Source organism: Halichoeres trimaculatus, unplaced genomic scaffold (assembly GCF_033239565.1).
Source record: "Halichoeres trimaculatus isolate MK-OKI-2021-1 unplaced genomic scaffold, fHalTri1.1 fHalTri1_scaffold_14, whole genome shotgun sequence".
NCBI classification, from domain to species: Eukaryota; Metazoa; Chordata; class Actinopteri; order Labriformes; family Labridae; genus Halichoeres; species Halichoeres trimaculatus.
In genome coordinates this window covers 7,887,602-7,907,514 of record NW_027437192.1, presented here as the reverse complement: position 1 = coordinate 7,907,514, position 19,913 = coordinate 7,887,602, and the positions used below count along the sequence as shown (strand labels likewise).

Here is a 19,913-nt window from a genome sequence, read left to right as displayed (position 1 = left end):
CAAAATGTCTTGATAAACTTTGACATTAATTTTTCCATTAATGATAACAATCTGTCCAGGCCCCGAGGCAGCAAAGGAGCTCCAAACCACGATGCCCCCCCTGGTTTCATAAGAAAATTTTGCCAGTAGTGCTGTGGGACATCCCCACCATATATTTTTGGACAACAGTGAATCCCCCCTTATTAACACTTGCAGGAATAATGAGTTTTCTGGAAGTTGCACTTTGGACTTTTTTTCTATAACAAACTTGTCTGGATCTGTTATATCGTCATGAATCACGAAATATCCACATACGTCAGGATGAATGGTAAAATAAGTGCTGTGTGACTCATGATACTGTCTACTTAAGGAAAAACTCAAACACAATTCTGTTTTGTAAGAAATTGTATTTATCAGTTTCCAAGAGTTATATATATACAGGTCATATATTTACTGTTTCATATGTACGTGACATAAAAAAGGCAATGAAACGAGTGATGGTTAGTGAATGTGACATGCAGTACAGTACACGCCGCCCTGGTAAACTTCTCTGTAACAAAACAAAACAAAACAACTCAAAACAGAAAATGATTTCAGCCACTGCACGCCAAGACTGACTTACAGTAATAAAAAAAAATCACAGAGTAAAAATCAGATCAGAAACAACAGGCACAAAGTCAGTGACAGAAACAAAGAGGTCTGTACGTCCAGTCTCATAATGGGTTTTTTGTCCACAGTAAACAAAAACCGTACCAGTCATGATACACTTTTGACCAATCCAGCGACTTAGCTTTACAGATGAAACGCTTTAGATTTACATTAGAACCTTTTTCAGCACATGTGATGAAACTAATGACATGAAAACGTCCGATTAGAGCAACAGATGGAGGTGACGGGACACACGGAGATGTACACGACAAAGTCTGCTCGTCCATAGTGAGTCTGTCCGCTCTGTGGAGTCTGCTCAGTGTGACTAACCGATGGTGACGCCAAAACCGCACTGGACTTTGTTCTTTTGGTGGTTGAGGAAGGTGCAGAGGACCAGAGAGAGCGGCAAGGGGAGGAGCTTCTTCTCTAATGTCGCACCAACAATCCAGTTACTGTCTACGGAGCCTGAGAGAAGCCGGACACACAGATTAAAAACAATGATAAAAATGTAAACCTGGGCCTGACACTTCCCTACGAAAGATGTGCTCATATTTGAAGGCTCCTCTCATCGATAGTGACAATGACATCATACCTTTGAAGAGTAAATTGGCTTTAGGCACATCTAGCTGGTAGCCAAACGACACGCTGGTGTCCTGCATACGGGTGCTCGCCTCAAACTCCACACCGAGCTGCAGCTGTGGGAGAACAGTGGACAGTTACACCCTGAGGAGCTCAGATATGATGTGAGATTAATCCACAGATACGTCAAACATCGCACAGAGAAGTAACATCCTTTTAATCTAATCTTACCTGATCGTTGGCTTTGTGATAGTATGAAGCGTGAGCGCCGGCTGAGCCCAATGTCAACGTGGCGATGTAGTTACTACCTGTACAGAGGAAAATGAAGATGTCACAGGTTGAAAAAAGAAACAACACTCGTTAAATACACACACACACGTACAACAATAACCCTCATCTCACCTGTGTACCTGCCAACTAAAGACATGACTGAGCCTTCCTCTCCCGGCCTGCGGTGATAAACCAGCTCCCCACCCAGAGCCAGAGAGGGTGTAATGGACTGGAGGTAGTGTGTAACAATGATACCTGACAGGTGGGAAACAAAGGAAGTGATCAGTTCCTGCATAAATCTGTATTTCAGTCAGGTTACGTATCTGCTTTCAGATCCTCTACAGAGTTTTATCGACTGAAAACCTACCAGAGCCGACGAGGACGTCTGGGTTTCCGAGTGTGACTGTTGCAGTGAAATCTTCTCCTCTGATCTCAGCGTCGCCTTGCCAGTTCATGAACTTGTTTTGTTGTGTCTGAGGATGTGACAGATTAACAGCGACGTTATAGCCCAACCAATGCATCAATCAATCATAAGAGCACATACTAATGAACATTAATAAAAATGTATTAAAACAGTTAAAAAGTTCAAGTATTAAGGTAGTGAGGTATTTCTGGAATGTGTTTTGAGTTCTGGCTCTTCAAAATTTGTGAAACATCTGTTTTATAAGTCAGACACTACATCTCAGGCATTCCTCTGCCGTAAGTTCAGTCAATTAACTTTGGATGCAGTTAGTTGGCTACGTCCTGGGAGCTCCCTACCCTTCTACACGCCCGTGAAATGCAACGAGCTGTTCATCGAAAAGAACAGCTCCTTCCTAACTGGGGTCCCTCATCCAGGTCTACACTCCTTCTCGCCAACTACACTCTGCTTGTGAAAGACGCCTGGTGCTCCCAGCCCAACACAGCTCTGAATCTCTAGCCAGACCTTTCTCCCCTCGTTCCCACATGGTGGAATGAACTACCAAACTCTATAGGATCCACAGAGTCCCTTTCTACTTTAAGAGATTTCTGAAGACTCATCTGTTCAGGGAACACTTAAGCACTTAATCTGACCCTTCTCCTCTTTGTCCTCAGGGGAAGAATGAGTCAGATGTAGTCATGCAACGATCGATCGGCGCAGATTTCCTTGACTTTGGGAGATCGGTGATCGGCACATTCTTACAAATGAAACTGATCTATATACCTTCGGGAAGGTCTGACAGCCAGCCATTGTTGCTTTTTGCTCTGAGACCTAAAACTCAGGACACTTTATTGGTTGTTTAAGTTAAAACATAAAGATTTTATTGTTTCACAGGTATTGTTCAATGATTTTCAATAAAATTCAAATTGGAGCATTGGAGGTATATGCCGTCAGTTGCAAAAAATAAAAATTAAAAATCGGCATCAACCCAAATCGTTATTGGCAGGTCAGGCTTTTAAAAGATTGGTGATTGGACAGAAAATTGTGATTGGTGCACCCCTAGTCAGAAGGTCTAAGACTCAGCTCTTAGTGAATTTTCAGCACTAATTAATGAATGTTTAAGTATATTGTTGCATCAATTAATTGTGGTTATTTGGCCAGATCATTCTACATTATTTAAAAAAGAAAAAAATCTTGCACTTAATGGCAGCACCTGCAGCCAAGTAAATTGTAGCACTTTTGTTGCACTAACTAGGTTTTTCCTCCTGTCTAAATTCTTGCTTGTGTTTTGGACAAAAGCGTCTGCTAAATGAAACTGTAGCACTGTAAAGCCTGTAGTGGGGGGAGCACACCTCTCTTTTCTCTGTTAACACATGGAAATCTAAGACAGGGAGAGCACCAGCAAAGTACAAAACAGAGCAAGCAACGGTGAGTACAGCAGCAGTCTAACGAAGGTCATGGCTCAATCAAGTCAGAGCAGGATTCTAGTCTTGTCTGTGAATACATGCAGAAAGAAAATCAGACTTCTGGATGAGAATGTCTCACTCCAGTATGATAGGCGGTGCTGTGTCATCTACTTCCTCTTGCAGGTGAAAAGGCGCCTGCAAAGTCCTGCCAATTATGTTAAAAATGGATAGTGACGGTATTATTTACATGATGATCAAGCTATGCTCAGTCCATTCTCGGTATGACTGATCTGTTCACATGCATTTTAATAGTCTGATCTCATTCTGACTAAGCTCATGTTACAATTTCTTGAACTGCGTGTAAGCATACCAACTGTCGATACATGAGACAATGATAAAACCAGATACAGCATTAAAGGAAGAGCTTGGTTTTAAAGTATAAAGCAGTGGAAGCTGCAGAAGTTTAAAAAAAAGAAAACTCAATTTGTCAGGACATGACAAAGTTAAAGTTAGAACAGGATCTCCAACAGTGAGAAACATTAGGAAGCGTCACCTGGAAGGCCAGTTTGGACCGTACTCTGCTGCTGATCTGGTGGATGATCTGGGCGTTGAGGCTGCCGCTGTTGTCCATGTCTCCCACCATGACTGGAAAGAACTGAGCGCAAAGCAGCGTACGCTCAGACCACAGCTCATTCAGAAGGAAACATACACATGAGATCCACAGGGACTTACCTCTGCTGGACCCGTCTGCTTTGCTCCAACGTACGTCGCACCAAACCTGTATGTGGAGTCCCCGATGGTGCTCAGCATTAGAGTGTGACTCACCTGAAGGGAGTAAAGAAAAATCATTAAGTTTGAGACATTTTCAGACAGCGTTTTGATCTATGTTGGAAAATTTCAAACAAATATTGACTAAACTGACCTGGAAGTGGTTGCTGAGGCCTTTATTGACAACTAGCCGGACGCCTTCCATCTGCATGGGGAAAACCTCTGTACAGAGGAACACATGCAGGTTTAAAGAGGATACACATTAAAATTCCATTGTGAAATTTGAAAAACGAAAGCAGCAGGGATCTCTGTCTACCTTTACACTTGCGATGACACTCATCGAACGCCCCCGGGTTGGGCAGAGGGTTTTCTGCCTCCTGCTGCTGGCCTGCAGACGCCTCAGTAGGGGGGATCACTGAGGACACTGGAGGCATCCCAAAGCCCGGTGGCACCGTCAACCCCGGAGCCACAGCTGCCCCAGAGGCTGGGGGTGGAGGGTTGGGGGAGCTGGCAGCCAAAACACTGCCCATTCTGGAAGAAGTCATGGAGAGGGTGAGACTGACTCAGTCAAATCCAAGAGAGCAAAAAAAAAAAAACAAAGCTCTATGTGAAATCTTTGAGCTACACTTGAACAGACACATGGACTTCATGCCTGATGTACAAAGATTTGAAGTAAGACGTTATTTCCTAGAGGCGTGGAGGCTGTTGTTGACAAGAAAACCTGTATTACTCGTGACCTCTGCTGCTATGTTGTGTCTATTTTGTGCAAGCTCTGCCTTACTGATGAATAATCTGGCTCATTCCTGTTTCCTGTTCTTCTGCGTTTCTTTCAGTGCATTATATTTTTTTTTATATTTTTTTTTTTCAGTACAGCTGTTTTGTGTCCATTGTGGTTTTTGTGAATAAAGTTACAAGTCAATCAAGGATATTTTCAAAACATCAAGATATCCCCTTTGACTTCTGTTACCAGCTGTTACTACCCCGGAGGATGCTGGATCAAAAACAAGTGCATTAAAAAAGAAAACTGTGGGGTTTACTCGGCACAACGTAACATTTCAGCTGCTATAATTTTTCCAAAACATTTGTGAAACGTCATCTTAAACAGAAATGTTTTTGCATGTCTGATCTTTATGAAGTTTTTACTGGAAGGTTCGATGTGCTGGTTTTCAGTTAACAGAAATAACCAAAAACACAAACTCTATGCTATGACAGCAACATATGACAGGGAGGCTCCTTTCAAGTCGAAGAAAGTGCACAGTAAAATTTTCGGCTCTTATCATTCAGTGCAGTAACCTTGGATTGATAGAGATGTTCTTAGTAGACAGCAAATTTACTGAAGTCAGTGTGTTGAAAGCAACAAATACAGGCAAGTGTAAGGATGTGAGGAGCAAACTGAAGTTTAGGGTCGGTACGTTTTCAAATCTGTAAAGGTAGAAGTAGAAGAGTTACTGGACCTCAAACTGCTGAAAAGTTAGAGCTGGTTCAGACAGAAAGATGTGAGAGCACACAGGATCAGGGGGGGGGACCTAAAGGTACTCTTCCTGGCAAACATCTGGAGGCCCCATCACCCAATTTGTGGGACTTAAATGTCGCCAATGTCCTGATGCCGGGTACAACAGTACACCTTAAAGAGGTTTAGTGGAGTCCATGTAGCATCAAGTTAGAGCTAATTTAACCCTAATTAGATAAGGGAGGGCACACAATATCAAGCGGGTAGTCATGATGCTATGACTGATTGGCAAATGTGTGAGCGTAAGGTATCCTTCAGGTTAAAAACTAACAATTATATTTTTATATATATATTTTATCAAAATGAGCAGGATGAGCACTATAATCTTGATGGGACAAGCAGGTTTGGGTCTTTCGTGGTATAAAGAACTACCAGTGCAAATGAGGACTTCAAGTATATCTGTGACATGCCTTAAACTAAGTGACAAACTTATTTTCATGAGAACAAAAGGTGGATTGCCCCTTTAACCTTTCTCACAGGTCAGGCTCATTCAAATGAAGCCAGAACACTAGCAGATCATATGAGCCTCTAACTTCAACATGAAGAGTTGTGAAAGGAAAGAAAAGGTGCGTACTGACATGTGTCGTTCCTAAATGAAGCTCAAGTTTGGAATGAAATCTGTCTACTATAGAAGCCAAGAATGAAGCTAAGCTAGCTCAGCAGCTCCGTTGAATGCAGTGGTGAATGCTAGCTTAGCTTCACTTAACAAGCAGCTGCTACCGCGAAGCTAACACAAACCGCAGCGGGTCTTACATTAACAGCCGATGACCTCTACAGGTTTTATTCTCACATGTTAAAGCAGAAACCTCTCGTTACATAAAACATTCAGCTCATGATTTCTACTCACGTTGTGATTTCCAGAGGACGATGCGCCCGGAAGTTGTATTCCGCCGCACAGCCAGTAGGCTGGTCAAGCTATTTCCCGCCCCTGTTTCTCAAGAGGAGTTGTGATTGGTTAGAAGAGCATAACCCTGTGGTATGATTCGCTGAAGGAACTGTCAGTCATTTTGTGTTCGCAACCAATAAAGGGCGGGGTCTCGCTTTAATGACGCAATGCTCGTAAACAAATGTGATTTGCTAATTCCAGTGAGGTTAACCTTTAGGAGGCGGGAGCTTATATTTTAAGTGTTCTGATTGGTGGAGAATTTCGTTGGCGAGTAAAGCGGTTATAGTATTCTAACGGTAGATTTCCTTCAAGGTCAATCAGGAGGTGAAGTAACCTACGATTACAACTTGGGAGGATGGTACAATACTCAAACACACTAAACAAACACTGATATCGCCCAAAGTTTTGTAAACTTCATTAATTTCATTATTAATTTATTTAATCAACAGAGAATGTTAAGTGACATTTTGGTAAATATGTCAACTAGCCAAAAGAAAAGCTTTGTTTTCTTTTTTCTACTGATCCTATGCAAAGTTATAATAGTTTTGGATTTGTCATTATAGTTAAGTTTTAGTTAGTTTTGAATTTTTTTCCCATTACACTTTAGTTTCATTTAGTTTTAGAGCAGGCGTTCTAGTTTTTATTTAGTTTTGATTTTTGCAACAAGGCTTAGTTTTAGTTTAGTTTTAGTTTTTCATACCCTATTAACCAGGTGCAGGATTGAAAAAGGTCAGAGTAAATATTTTGTAATAGTGTTAATTTTCCAGACCAACATAGTGCTCACTGCTCAGTCAATGCTGATACTGAAATGTTGGCTGCTGCCTTCAACACAAAAAAATAATATAAACTTAAAATAAAAAATATACAGATTATATAAAAATAATGTTAACCTAAATTACATAAAAATTACATAAACAAAAACTATATAAAACAATATAATATGAGCTTAAATATTGAGAAACTTGGACTCTAACAAGACAGACTTAAAAGCAATTAAAGTTAGACTCACAAGCAATTAAACTATTACAGATGCTCTGATTCATTGCTCCACTACGTTTCGTCGCAGCACAGCGCACAGCCAGTCAGTGCAGTAAACAAGCTCGTCCCAGTGCGTCACTATGATGGTGCCATACGGCGCTGACAACTGCCTAAAACTGTCGTAAAATTGGTTGGGAAAATGTGTCGGATTAATTTAAATCCTAAAGGCTATTAACATTGTCAGAAACTAAAACTAAGGGCATTTTCTCTATAATTTTAGTTAGTTTTAGTTAGTTTTGAGAACACAAGATACAGTTTTAGTTTACTTATCGTTTTTGTTTTCTTTTCTAGTTTTTATTAGAGTTAACTGCAATGTATTTTAAATTTTAGATTTTGTTTTTAGTTTTGTTTTAACTAACTTATAACCTTGATCCAATGAGCTGAGACAAGAGCTACAAATTTGAGCACATAAATACAGAGCAGACAGGATAATGACAGACAGATAAAAAAGGAAACCAGGCAGTGTAGATTTAAGTCCAATTTATTCAATTGTATAACCCCTGCATGTATTCTTGAGTTACAACAGTAGAGGACAGAGAAATGAACAAAAGATACCTTACATCTGTTAATGCATTTATCATGAAAAAAGGTGGACATTTTTTGCAGTAATATTCAGTTAATCCAACTTTGACCCAAAACAGAAAAAAACATGTTATAGTGGGGTTGTAGAAATAAACAAACATCCTAATCATGAAATCTGCTGTATGTCTGTTACAACGCAGTCCAGAATGATTGATATAAAACCATACTTGAACCATATGTTGAATTTAAAACTCTGGAGAAATGGGAGGGGGAATGTTTCTTGAAAAGATACTTGTGTTATTATGTGGGAAAGATAACATTTTTGCAACCTATCCTATTCGTCCATGTTGTAGAAAATACTGTTGTAACATCAAAAACAAATACAACAAAATAAAGTGGATTCAGAGTCCTAACACCACTGTTGTCTGTTCACGTTGCTGCAGGGGAAATACTGCAGTAAATTTACTCTCAGCTTTCTGCACCAATCTGCTGAGTTCATCTTAAAGTTTGGCTGACAAACGCCTCAAAGCGTGAAGGGTGAGTCTACATTAGTGCAGTGGATTAGGAAGGCCAATTTAATTCAGCTTTGCACAGTAGAAAAATTAGACGCAGCTTAGCCTTTAGTACCAATTTTAGACCAAGTGTTACTTCTTTCTTTAATTTGGTTCAATTTAGACTAGATTTCATACCCAGATCCTCACCACTTCCATTTTTTTTAACCTTTTATCTTAGTTTTGATCAACACCCCCCACCCTGTTTGCACTCCTCCTGACTCCACAGGCAGGAGTGCACACACACACACTCAAACACACCAGATGACAAAAAACAGCCTCATCACTCAACATTCAGTGCATCCATTGTGATCTCCTTTGTGACAGATGAGGTTTTAAAAGTAAAGATTTAAGTGTTTGAGTTGAACAGAGCTACAGAGAAAGAACAGTGGGAGTATTTTGAGGATCAGGTTGCTCAGGATGATACCCAACAAAGTGATAGGAGATCAAAACACCTCACTGCAGCTATTTTTAGCACCTTGTTCAAAGACCTCAGCCATCACTTTAATGGATTTTGGTTTTATGCAAACTGGTACAGCGTCTTATTTTTAGACTTTGACTATATCCAGGAGATACTTTTACTCTTATCAACAAAAAAAGATCCTTTTCATCTCCTGCAAGTCCTTCAGCGTCCAATGAACGATTTATCTCAGAGTTTGGAAGGAGGGGAGGTCACAAAGGAGATAACGTATGGTCTGTCAGGGATGTGATGGAGGATGCCAACCCTCATGAAAGCAAACACAAGGAGGGGGCTCATCGATTTGGAAATGAGATTAACGAAGTGGAGAAAGTAAACAAAAGACAAGAATCACATCCCTGACAGTGTCAACATCCAAACGACACTTTTAAGACAACATACACATCACAGACAGACACACAAATCTGCACATGGAAACTCAAAAAAGGGGGAATCATTTCGGTTTACATGCAGCTTCGAGTTATTTGTCCTAAATTTAACGTTATTGATTAAACATTTCATCATTTTTCTTGATAATTGCCCAAACATCCTTTTTTGATACGTTCAGAGTTGTCATAGGGCTTAAAAATCTGGAACTTAAAAATTTACTTAAGTTTTTTTTTAATTAACCCAATTGCTTAATTAACACTCAAAATAGTTTAGCATCCATTTATTATCTGAAAACTTGTCAAGTCTTTCTCACAGCTCTACAGACTGGGCTGAATCGAAGCTGCACGTAAACGTAATGATTCTCCAAACACCTTACTTTCACTCTCACTCATTCACACACACACGCACACACCTTGCGTCTCCCTCACACACACGCAAACACACACCTTTAGGTCTCTCTGTCTCCCTCACACACTCGTACATTCTTCTTTTTGGTTTTGCTTCAATGTAAATCCTGAAAAATCTATTTCATGACCAGAAAAAAAAGGGAAATAAAATTCTGCCTCCTCGTCCGTCCACGAAGCAAAGTATTTTCTTTTGTTGTTGTTTGTCACTGTAAAGTGTAAACAATGAATCATTTGCAATTCTGCTTCCTCAGAATGATTCAGAACACCTCGTATAAAGACTGCCCTTGTGGGATCGAGACGTTGAAAAAAAAAAAAAAAAAAAACGTCAGCACTTGAGATCGAAGTCTAAGAGGATCACAGTGCTTCAACGCTTTCCAGAAACCCTCTCCTGCTTCGCGAAACACTCTCTGGTACTTAAACCATCAAACAGACTAAATTTGTGTGGTTTTGACTTGAAGTCAAAGGTTTCTTCTTATTTTTGTTTTTAAGTACCAGAGAGAAAGAAAAAAATTAAGCCAAGAAAAGCATCTTGGCTTCTCCAAACCCACCCAAAACAAACCCCCAGAAGTTTCCCAGTGCCAAAGCCGTACAGCCCCCCCACCGACCCCACCACCCTCCCCTTTAACTGCCTTAAGCAGCGTCAAAAATAAAATCTGAAAAAGCAAAAATACTTTCTTTTTTATGTCTTTTTTTTGTATCGTTATTGACGCTCTGTAAGGGGAGGAACAAAAATAAAGAAGTCACAGCTGCCTGTTCAAAGATGCTACAATTTTGCTTTCAAACACAGAGCCCACCCCTCGAAAAGATCATCCTCACATTGGTTAGATTCAGGAAACAAAAAAAAGCTGTGCCAGAAAAGAAAAAAAATGTAGGGACATAAAGGAATCGCTGCTGCAAAAAAAACTTCACCTCTTCAAGTTTCTTTTCCAGACTGGGCAGGTTTCATCGCCCTGTGGTCCGTAAATCATCAACACTTCAGCGAGAGGAGGAGTTTAAGATGCAACAGCAGCGACACGAATATGTCTGAGAGCTCTGCTTTGAACCGCTGGGCTGTAGAGAGCAAAACGGCAACTTATACATTCACCAACTTCAGTTTTGTCTTTATGGGGTTTGAAAAAAAAGTTTTTTTTTGCTCATTTGAAGAAAAAAAACAGAAAAGGTTTGAGGCTGTGTAAGAAAAGAAAACGGAAAATTCAAACTCTTGTTTTGCACCAAAGTCCACAGAAACCTCTTCTCCTTCCTCCTGCTGAAACTGGATTGTGCTGCAATCAAAGCTGCGCCAAAGCCGCCTCTGATGCTTTATTCCTGGAGAGGAAACTAACTTTTCTTTCCCAGCTTCAGGAGTCGATGTTTTTACTGTTCTCACCAGCCCAATGTATGTTTTTTTATGTTAAAATACCTCCAGACAGCAGCTGTCTGCAGGCGTAATGTAACAGCATGAGGCTGTTTGCATCCATGAAACAGGATGAGGGGGTGGAGGGGGTGTCTTCTCATATTCTCATGTTTTATTCATAGCGAAAGGGAAAAACAGTCACGCAGTATTTAAATAAAGCTGCCCTTTTTATTGCAACGTTCACATTAAAAATAAACGTTCACATTCAGGATGGTTTTTAAGGATTTGGAGCCGTGTGTCTGCACACATCTCAGCAGGAAGCGCGAGCGTGTGTAGTCTTTTTCCCTTGCATAACAGATGTTTGGATCAACTGGAGTTTCTACTGAATTCATTGTTTGTGCTCGTTTTCAGCTGCACGGCAGACGACAGCAGGCGATGACTGAATGAGTGCACATGGGAGGAAGTAAGGCACTTAAGTGACGACAACAGTGTACGTGGACAGACCGACGGCTGGTGGAGGTGCACCATTGTAACGATAAAAAGAGACCGACTCCTCTGCTCGGAAAGAAAAGTGTCTCCTAAAAACGACCGCTTTGGATCAGTTTTGATACCCATTTGATTCTTGTAGCAGGAAATGTTTTCTGAGTTTGGTGCAAAACAATCGAGTTTAAGTTTCCGAGTCGTTAAAGAAGAAATGAGGCAGCTTTCTTTGAGGATTAGCCAAAAGAAATGTTTCAAAATAAAACAAAAACAGCCTTTACATCCATGTCAGGCTCTGGAAACGAGTGAGAAATGTGAAACTGAAGAGTTGCCTGAAGCCTGTGTGCAAGCGCTGATGTCTGTGCAAAAGCCCGGTGTGTCCCAAAGTCCTGAAGGAAGACAGACGACAGATTAGGAAGACAGGCCTCGTGTTTTTATGCCTCAGTGAGTCGCCTCGCAGCAGCAGCTCACCTTCACCTTTTTAGGTGCTGTCCTGCTGGCGACCTGGTTTCTCCTCCACCTCCTCCACTTCACAGTCGCCGCCGGCTGAGTGGAACTCGGCCACGTAGAGGCTTTTGTCGATGCTGCTGGGGATGGGTTTGATGTCTGTCACCAGCTGGTCCTCAATGGCCTTCAGGTTGAAGCGGTCTTCTGACGTGATCAGGTTGATGGCGAGGCCCAGGTGACCAAACCTCCCTGAGAGTGACCACATACAGAAGGATAAGCCATTAGACCAAAGACAGAATTCTAAGAGTGTGATCACACCTGGGCAGTTGTTCCGTAACAGTGAGCCGCCCCCCGAAACCCTGGTTCGTTTGGGCATAGGTGAACACAGCAATCACTTTTAGATGTGGGGCAAAAAAAGCGGGTCGAGATCGCAAAAAATAGATGGTCTTTGCTCGCTTCCATTCGAGCCCCGTAGCGGTTCCTGTACAGTGAGAACTCAAACGCCCCAGCAACCGGCACAACTGACCCATAACTGTGGCTCACACTATAATGACGGGGGCAGTAATGAGCTCGGTTGACAACTGTACAGTCAAAACAGTAGAAGAAGAAGGAGTAGAAAAATCAACCACAGCAGCAGAAGAAGAGAAGACCGAAGAACTGAGGAAAATGAGTTGTGGGCTTACATGGAACAGTAAAGAAATAAAGTGCCTTATTGAAGTGCCTTAATGCAGTTGGGACTCTTAAAAATTACATATATTGATCGTATAGCACACACTGGTACGTGAGCCAGAAAAACTCTACATCGCAAACTAGCCACACAGGTTGTTGATGCTCCATGGCTGTTCTTCCCTGTGGAAAGTGAGTAAGAACATGAATCGGAACAAAGCAAACAAGACACAGTTGTGAGTACACCCTAATCCTTCCACCAGGGCCTCTGAAGATGGTTTATAATGATCCAGTGCTTGTTAAGAAGATGTAAACAAAGTACCTGATCTTCCGATACGATGGAGGTAAGTCTCAGCATTCTTCGGGAAGTCAAAGTTGATGACTACGTTGACAGCCTGGATGTCGATACCTCGGGTGAAGAGATCTGTTGGACGACAGAAATGACATTAGTCGCTGTCTCTAGTCTCCTTCTGTCTTTGTAAATGAATAGCTGGGATTAGGACCAACTTACCAGTGCAGACCAGGTTTCTGCACAGCCCGTTTCTGAAGTCATGGAAAACACGGTTTCTGTACTCCTGCACAAGAATAAAAACACACTGCTTTAGAAAGATGTCACTAGCTGTGTATGGACACACAATTATGATTATACAGCCTTTAAAAACGACACGTTTTTGATTTTTTTTTTTTTCTGCCCCTCATCTTCACTGTGAAACAGATCCTACGCTGGATTTAAGCCTGGTTTATACTTCTACAGAGACCTGTGTATATAGACCACATGCTCCTCCTCTCAGATGTAACTATGAATTGAAACGACACAAATCTTAAGCCCTGTGGTTGGTCAACTGAACAGGGTTGTGCTTTCTGTATTTACATATCCAGAATTGACATAAATTATTTAACCTAACCCAACGTTCCCTCTCAATCCTTCCTTGTAATAGTTGCTGTATGATTAGGCCTGTCATGATAATCAATAAATCGATTTACCGAACAAAAAACAAAAACATCCTTGGTAAGTTTGCCAGCCTCGATAAACTGACACGTGCATGCATGTTTGTTTTCCTCCTCTCTTTTGACCAAAGAGGTTGAATGAGAAGATGGCTCACTACGTCTTTCTTTGCTAACATCAGGGTGCATAGGTTCTACAGCGGATTTAGAAGATTCATAGCGGAGTGAGCATCTGTCAAAAATGCGATCTTTGGGGTGAAGACGGGGCTGCTCGCGCGTACACACGGAGAGAGCTGAAGCGAGCGTCCTGAGGGGTAAGGAGGAAACACACGCTAATATGAGTGATGGCACGAAAGATACGGTTCTTAAGCCGCCTGCCACAGTCCCAGTGTGGGAATATTTTGTTTTTTATCAGAATGAACAAAGTGTGAGCTCATGAACACCAACGAGCTGATATGTCGCATTTGTTTGATAATAGTGGCGACGAAGAAGAAGAAGGGGAGCTGCAGCGGAGCCTTGTTCTTTGACAATCCGCTCTTATTGAGGCTTTTGGTCTGCAAAGTAAATAGAAATAAAAGCGCCAAATGGTGGCCGCTCAAAGACAGCTACATTGCCAAAGAAATGCAGCCCTTCAATACGGTCTGAAAGCCAGAAATGTCATAAATGTTTGACAGACAGTACGGATGGACTGGGAAAAAGTTCATGTTACAAACAATTCAGGAACTGTATAAACTCCCTTTTATTTAGTCTATAGCTTTTATTCTTGTTTTTTTTTGGAGTTTTGTTTTTTCTTTAGAGACAGGGTCTATGTTTTATTGTTTTTGATTAGTATCAATTATTTTCATTGACATGTATTTTTTTCCTAAAAGAGAGTCAATTTCATTTTCATTGTATTTTTTTCTCTTTCTTGTTTGTTAAATTTATTATATTTTTTGTTTAATTTATTTTATTTAAAAGATCCTGACCTTTTAATTACAGTTAAATACTCTTAAGAAATTAAAGTTTCTTGCTTTTGATATGGTGTACTCACTTTATTATCCCATTTATCAAAATTACATCAATGAAAAAATGGAAAAAAAAAATCAAAATAATATTGACAATACTATCGTTTATCTGCAATAATATTTTGGAAAATTATCGTCTAGCAAAATTTGTTGTCGTGACAGGCCTATGTATGATAAACTGCAACATGATTCAGCTACAATATATCATAAAACACTTGAAACTGCCGTTATAAAGCAGGAAACGTAGAAAGACAGGGCCCTGATTCGTCAACACTGCCCTGATGTGTTTTGTTGGAGCACTTCAGATCAACACAGAAGTGTGCAGTGCTCATGTCTGCATCAGCAGAAGTATAAACCAGGCTTTAGACGTCATTAGCAGTCAGGAAATCACACTTATTCTCGATGGGCTGAAATCCTGTTTATACAAACAACTCCGAGAGTGGATCTCTCTCACAGCCATGCCTCACCTGCATCATCTTGGCATGGATGTAGAAGCAGGAGTAGCCCAGCTGAGTGATCTTCTTGGCCAAGAGCTCCACCCTCTGAGTGGAATTACAGAAGATAATAGACTGGTTGATCTGCAGCTGTGAAGGAGGAAGAGATTACAGAAAGGTTACAGATGGCAGAATCAAATGTGTGCTTTTTTTCCTGATAAAAATCCAAACTTTAACAATTTTCTATTGAAAGAGGAATGTTTGAGTGGATTCATGGATTCAAAGCTAACAAGTTACCCTGGAGAAGAGCGTGTTGAGGCAGTGAACTTTCTGCCTCTCTGTAACGTAGGCGTAGTACTGAGTAATGCCCTTCAGAGTCAGCTCCTCCATCAGGTTTATCTCATAGGGTTTCTGAAGGTGCTTGGCCTGCAGCAAGGAAACAGAAGATAAAGTTTAGAGGAAGCAGACAAATAAAAAAAATTACAGCCAGGTTAAACGTTAACATGTAGTTTAGCAGATGTGTGGTGTTTTTTTAACCTTTGTTGACCTACTGTAGGAGCTCAATGTTTACTTTATCAAAAGTATTCATGATCACAACAGTCTGTTTGCATGAATGCCTCATAAAAGACGCTGTATTGGATTTTTACAGACTGCACACACAATCAGATCCTCCCACTGCCGGCTGGATCGCTCCAGAAGAAAACAAAAAGCAAACAAACGGCTGACACAAACACAGATCTGGGTGCAGGGCCAGAACAGCTTGGTCTGCAGTGTGAGCCAAGTGGTGCCAAGTGGCCGCGAGCCACCAGGGCTGGCTGAGTGATGCAGCAATTAGCCGGCGACTCACCATGAACTTCTGCACGCTGATAGGGAAGGTTGCAGAGTAGAGCAGGATCTGCCTGTTTTTGGGCAGGAAGCTGATGATATCCTCGATGAGCACCACAAAATCCTGAGACAGCAGCTTGTCCGCCTGATGGGAGACAGAATCTCATATGAAGACTTTTACCATGAAGACATTTAAACGATGGATATCACTGGTTATGCAAGCACTTTTTGAAGGTTGATTCACTCCAGATTACCTCATCCATCACCATCATCTGGACTCTATCCACCTTTGCCACTCCCTTTTTTATCAAGTCCAGGATCCTACCAGGCGTAGCGATCACAACATGCACTGATGTGGGGAAAAAAGATAAATTACAATCACACAAAGGTGGAAAAATTTACTGACACATCTTTCCTTTCACCTGTGTTTCTTATCAGACCCGGCTTATTCATAAATATCAAGTAATTATCAGAAAATAACGACCTCTAGATGTAAAAATGAGTGCCTATAGCTGTGAACTGTGTCACTGAGTTTGTTACCGGTCTCGTCCAGACGCATGATGTCATCTCGCAGGTTGGTTCCTCCCGTGGTTGCCATGACTTTGACTCCCCCCAGGTGTTTGCTGATCTGGATGGAGATCTGGCTCACCTGTAGAGCCAGCTCACGGGTGGGCACCATGACAAGAGCTGGAGTGGGGAAATTAACACATAATTTCACAATCCTGACAATGTACTGGACTGGATTTCATACATAAAAGTGACACTCGGAACAAACAAAACAAAGACGTTTGTTCATTTAAGGAAAAAACCCACAAGTAAGGATGACTGACATTGACTTTCAGATGTTTTCCCGAATTCAACATAAGTAAATATCCGGTTCTGATGGTTCCTTACCCTGTATGTGATCCTTCTTCAGGTCTATTCTCTCCAGCATAGGGATCAGATAGGCTCCACTTTTCCCTGTACCATTCTTTGCCCGAGCCAGAATATCCCGTCCAGACAGGGCGATAGGAATACTCTCCTCCTGCAAGAGCAAAAACACATAATGTACTGAAGTCATCACGCTACATCACTATCTCTGCCCTAATGATGTCTGCAGTTGTCTATCAGCTAAAAACTCACACCTTCAATGTCCCCTAAGGGGTTTGTGCCTTAAGTGTCACAAGCTAAATTGAGACAATTAAGAATTTTACAGAAAATTCTGGGTCACTGGTTTGAGCCAAACAAGGTTTTAAAAAGTATAATTTAAACTGAAGCCCCACAAGACAACATCTGTCTATCTCTGTTTACTACTCCATTACCTTTCCACAAAAGGCAGTAGAGCCATTTAAGAAAGAGATCAAGAACAGAGGGATCCCCGTTCATTTGATCCTAAAGTTAAACTTGGAAAATGTAAACAAACCTGGATAGGGGAAGGTTTCTCCCATCCCATCTCAAAGATGCCCATCAGGAGTTCTCTTTTGAGACAGTAATCTTCAAACTCATTTCCCTTAGTGGACGTGACATCCTGCAGCAGACACAAAGCGGTTAGAGCAACAGCTGAGAGGCCGTTAAATTCTGAAATCAGAAAAAGTGTTTGACTCACTGAGGTTTTGACTCTGGTGTCTTTGGGGGGGAGCTGTAGGCTCTTCTTCCAGTCATCTCCAAACTTGATGCCTCCTCCGTCCTGAGGGGCGCTGCCCGCTATCTGGGGTGCACCCAAAGCCTTTCCTTGAGTTGTGGGTGCTGGCTGGACTGAAGCTGGTTTGGTCTGTCCTCTGATCTGCCCGTTCTGCTTGTTCAGTCCCATGACGACTGGGCCAACATTTTCTGTTCTAGCCGTTGCCATTGTTCCTCTTTTCCTTTTTGTTTTTTTTTTCCTTAATAGTCTTAGATTTTTGCCTCTTAGGTTTTTCTTTTTAAAAATTCTCTTCAAAAGTAAAAAAAAAATAATAAAGCATTAACAAACAATATTCTCTATTCTCTTGAAGTCCAAAGCTTTCACAACAGAAGTCAGTTGGTAGTATTTACATATACACATGTACGTGCAGTTCGGTCCCCTTCAACAACAGAGTGACTGACGTACTGCAACAACAACAAAAAAATGTTTTTACACAAAAGCTCTTCGAAATGAAGAGAAATTTGCATTCATATGCATAAATATACTTGCTCCCAGTATAGAAAAATTATATGTGAACAAGTATCAAAGCAGTTCAAGTCCTGAAATAGAACAACTAAGGCAATCTGAACTTGGGGAACAGCTTCTTCAATATAATCTTATTTCAATGCTAAAACTTCTGTTTCTAAATCGAACAAGATTTCCTGTTTTCACTTTGAGTCCATAGAGTTGCTCAATATCCCTGTTCTTGAAGAAATAGGATGTCCAGCTTTGTACAAGTTTCCCCAAAAATCATACAGTCTTTAATGCTCTCCTGTTTTATTCCACTGTGTGGATATTCGTCGGTCCACACCAAGACAAAAAAAAAAATTGATCCTGAAATCTGTAAACACACAAGGGGGGGGGGTTATCTAGTCCAAAGCCAAAAAGCTTTCCACCCCTTTTGAGTCCTCAGTGTGCGTTTCCTCTCTTCTCTTCCCCCAGGTGTTCGAACCTCCCTCTGACTCCTCAGGTCAGCGCGTGAACTGTGTGAGTGTGGCTGTGATAAACCCTCTGCCTCCGCTCGGTCAGCCAACCACTCAAAATTGTCACCTAAAGGATAAAAGAAAAAATAATAATAATTTCAGTATAAACCCTTTACAGTTGGAAATTAATTAGGCTGTTCTAGCACAGATTAATTATTCTTTATCTGGTATTTCTTGAACATTTAATTTGTGAAATCTTCTAAAAAGTTGCATTAATTCAACTCAACTCTGTTAAATTCCATTAAAAACAAAGACAGTTTCTTGAGTAAATTATTTGTACATTCTTTCTATTCATAATATGACCTAATAACTAATCCGGGAGATTAAGAAAAGATGCCAGATTTTAAAAGACATTTTTTCTATATTTGAATTTAGCATTTGAATGCTTTAATTCCGCACAGGTGAACCTGCTTGGTCATCCGAGGCAGATGACAGAAGCCCAAACTACTGTTATTTCACATCAATTGTGCGTCTTCTTGGTGTTTATGGAATAAAAGGCTTGACCAAAATTGACTTCTACCGTCCAAAGTTGTACCTAGAGCAGAGCCAACTTTGGGCTAAAACATTTCAGCTAGTCGCAAACTGTCCGCGCGACTCTTCAACGTCCCGTTTTCAATTCAAACAAACAAAAACGTTTCACAATCTACAGACTTTCTACATAACATTTTTTTACACTTTCTTACAAATTTTGGTGATAAAGTAGCTTTTAAAAGTTGTACTCGGTAGTTACAGCGTTAGCTTCTTACACAGAAAACGACGGTTTGTCGAGTCGAAGCTAAGCCAGTGTTAGCTCGGAGCTAACTGACCGTTAAGCCGCTTCGACAATCGTATGTTAAAATTTGCTGGACTTTAAAAGTGGAATCGATTTTTTTATGTTTAAAGTTTTATGATAGTGAAGTTCGTATCTGTTCCGTTAAGTTCTTCGTTATTTTAGCAAAAACGCTACACGGCACAATTAACAAGCTCGTTAGCCTCAAGGCTAATTTAGCACAAATAACTCCACTAGCATTCGGTAGCTAAGTGCCGAGTGCTATGTGCTAACTTCGATGTTTTATACTAAACCCGTACCGCTCAGTGGCACCGCAAACCTACCTTAGTTTCTCTATTATTTTACAAGGGATACTCAGTATGCGGTTATAAGCTATTTTCTTAACAATTCGTCTTTATCCTTGAATTTTACTTGAAATTAATCGCCTCTATTGTGTTTCTTATTCCTTTAAATCAACATGGTCGCCTTCTTCTTCGTCTCCTCTTCCTCGTCTTCTCGCTCCTGTTTATTAGTTTGGACAGTCACTGCGCTACTGCCCCCTGGTGTCAAACATGACACTGACCATTCACACCCTCAC

The 19,913-nt window shown here is 40.9% G+C and overlaps 2 protein-coding genes across 4 annotated transcripts; both read right to left on the bottom strand.

Annotated features, from left to right (window-relative positions):
* Window positions 1–401: 401 nt before the first annotated feature.
* tomm40l (translocase of outer mitochondrial membrane 40 homolog, like) lies at window positions 402–6,506 on the bottom strand. Of its 2 annotated transcripts, none has more exons than XM_074686228.1 (10): window positions 6,408–6,506; window positions 4,367–4,581; window positions 4,205–4,272; window positions 4,015–4,107; window positions 3,836–3,937; window positions 1,844–1,949; window positions 1,609–1,731; window positions 1,438–1,514; window positions 1,220–1,322; window positions 402–1,092 (listed from the first exon to the last, which is right to left on the bottom strand). In XM_074686228.1, the coding sequence occupies exons 2-10, from the start codon at window positions 4,578–4,580 to the stop codon at window positions 953–955; spliced, it is 1,026 nt and encodes a 341-aa protein (XP_074542329.1). In that variant the 5' UTR covers window position 4,581; window positions 6,408–6,506; the 3' UTR covers window positions 402–952. The 2 variants fall into 2 exon arrangements, with proteins under 2 accessions (XP_074542329.1, XP_074542330.1); XM_074686229.1 differs by lacking the exon at window positions 6,408–6,506 and adding an exon at window positions 6,139–6,394.
* A 1,926-nt stretch (window positions 6,507–8,432) lies between these two features.
* Window positions 8,433–19,851, bottom strand: LOC141802653 (putative ATP-dependent RNA helicase ddx6). Of its 2 annotated transcripts, none has more exons than XM_074686226.1 (13): window positions 19,660–19,851; window positions 17,531–18,634; window positions 17,348–17,452; window positions 16,840–16,969; window positions 16,486–16,632; window positions 16,200–16,294; window positions 15,968–16,090; window positions 15,418–15,546; window positions 15,154–15,270; window positions 13,249–13,312; window positions 13,060–13,161; window positions 12,096–12,320; window positions 8,433–12,013 (listed from the first exon to the last, which is right to left on the bottom strand). In XM_074686226.1, the coding sequence occupies exons 2-12, from the start codon at window positions 17,771–17,773 to the stop codon at window positions 12,106–12,108; spliced, it is 1,470 nt and encodes a 489-aa protein (XP_074542327.1). In that variant the 5' UTR covers window positions 17,774–18,634; window positions 19,660–19,851; the 3' UTR covers window positions 8,433–12,013; window positions 12,096–12,105. The 2 variants fall into 2 exon arrangements, with proteins under 2 accessions (XP_074542327.1, XP_074542328.1); XM_074686227.1 differs by having other exon boundaries at window positions 12,102–12,320.
* Window positions 19,852–19,913: the final 62 nt, after the last annotated feature.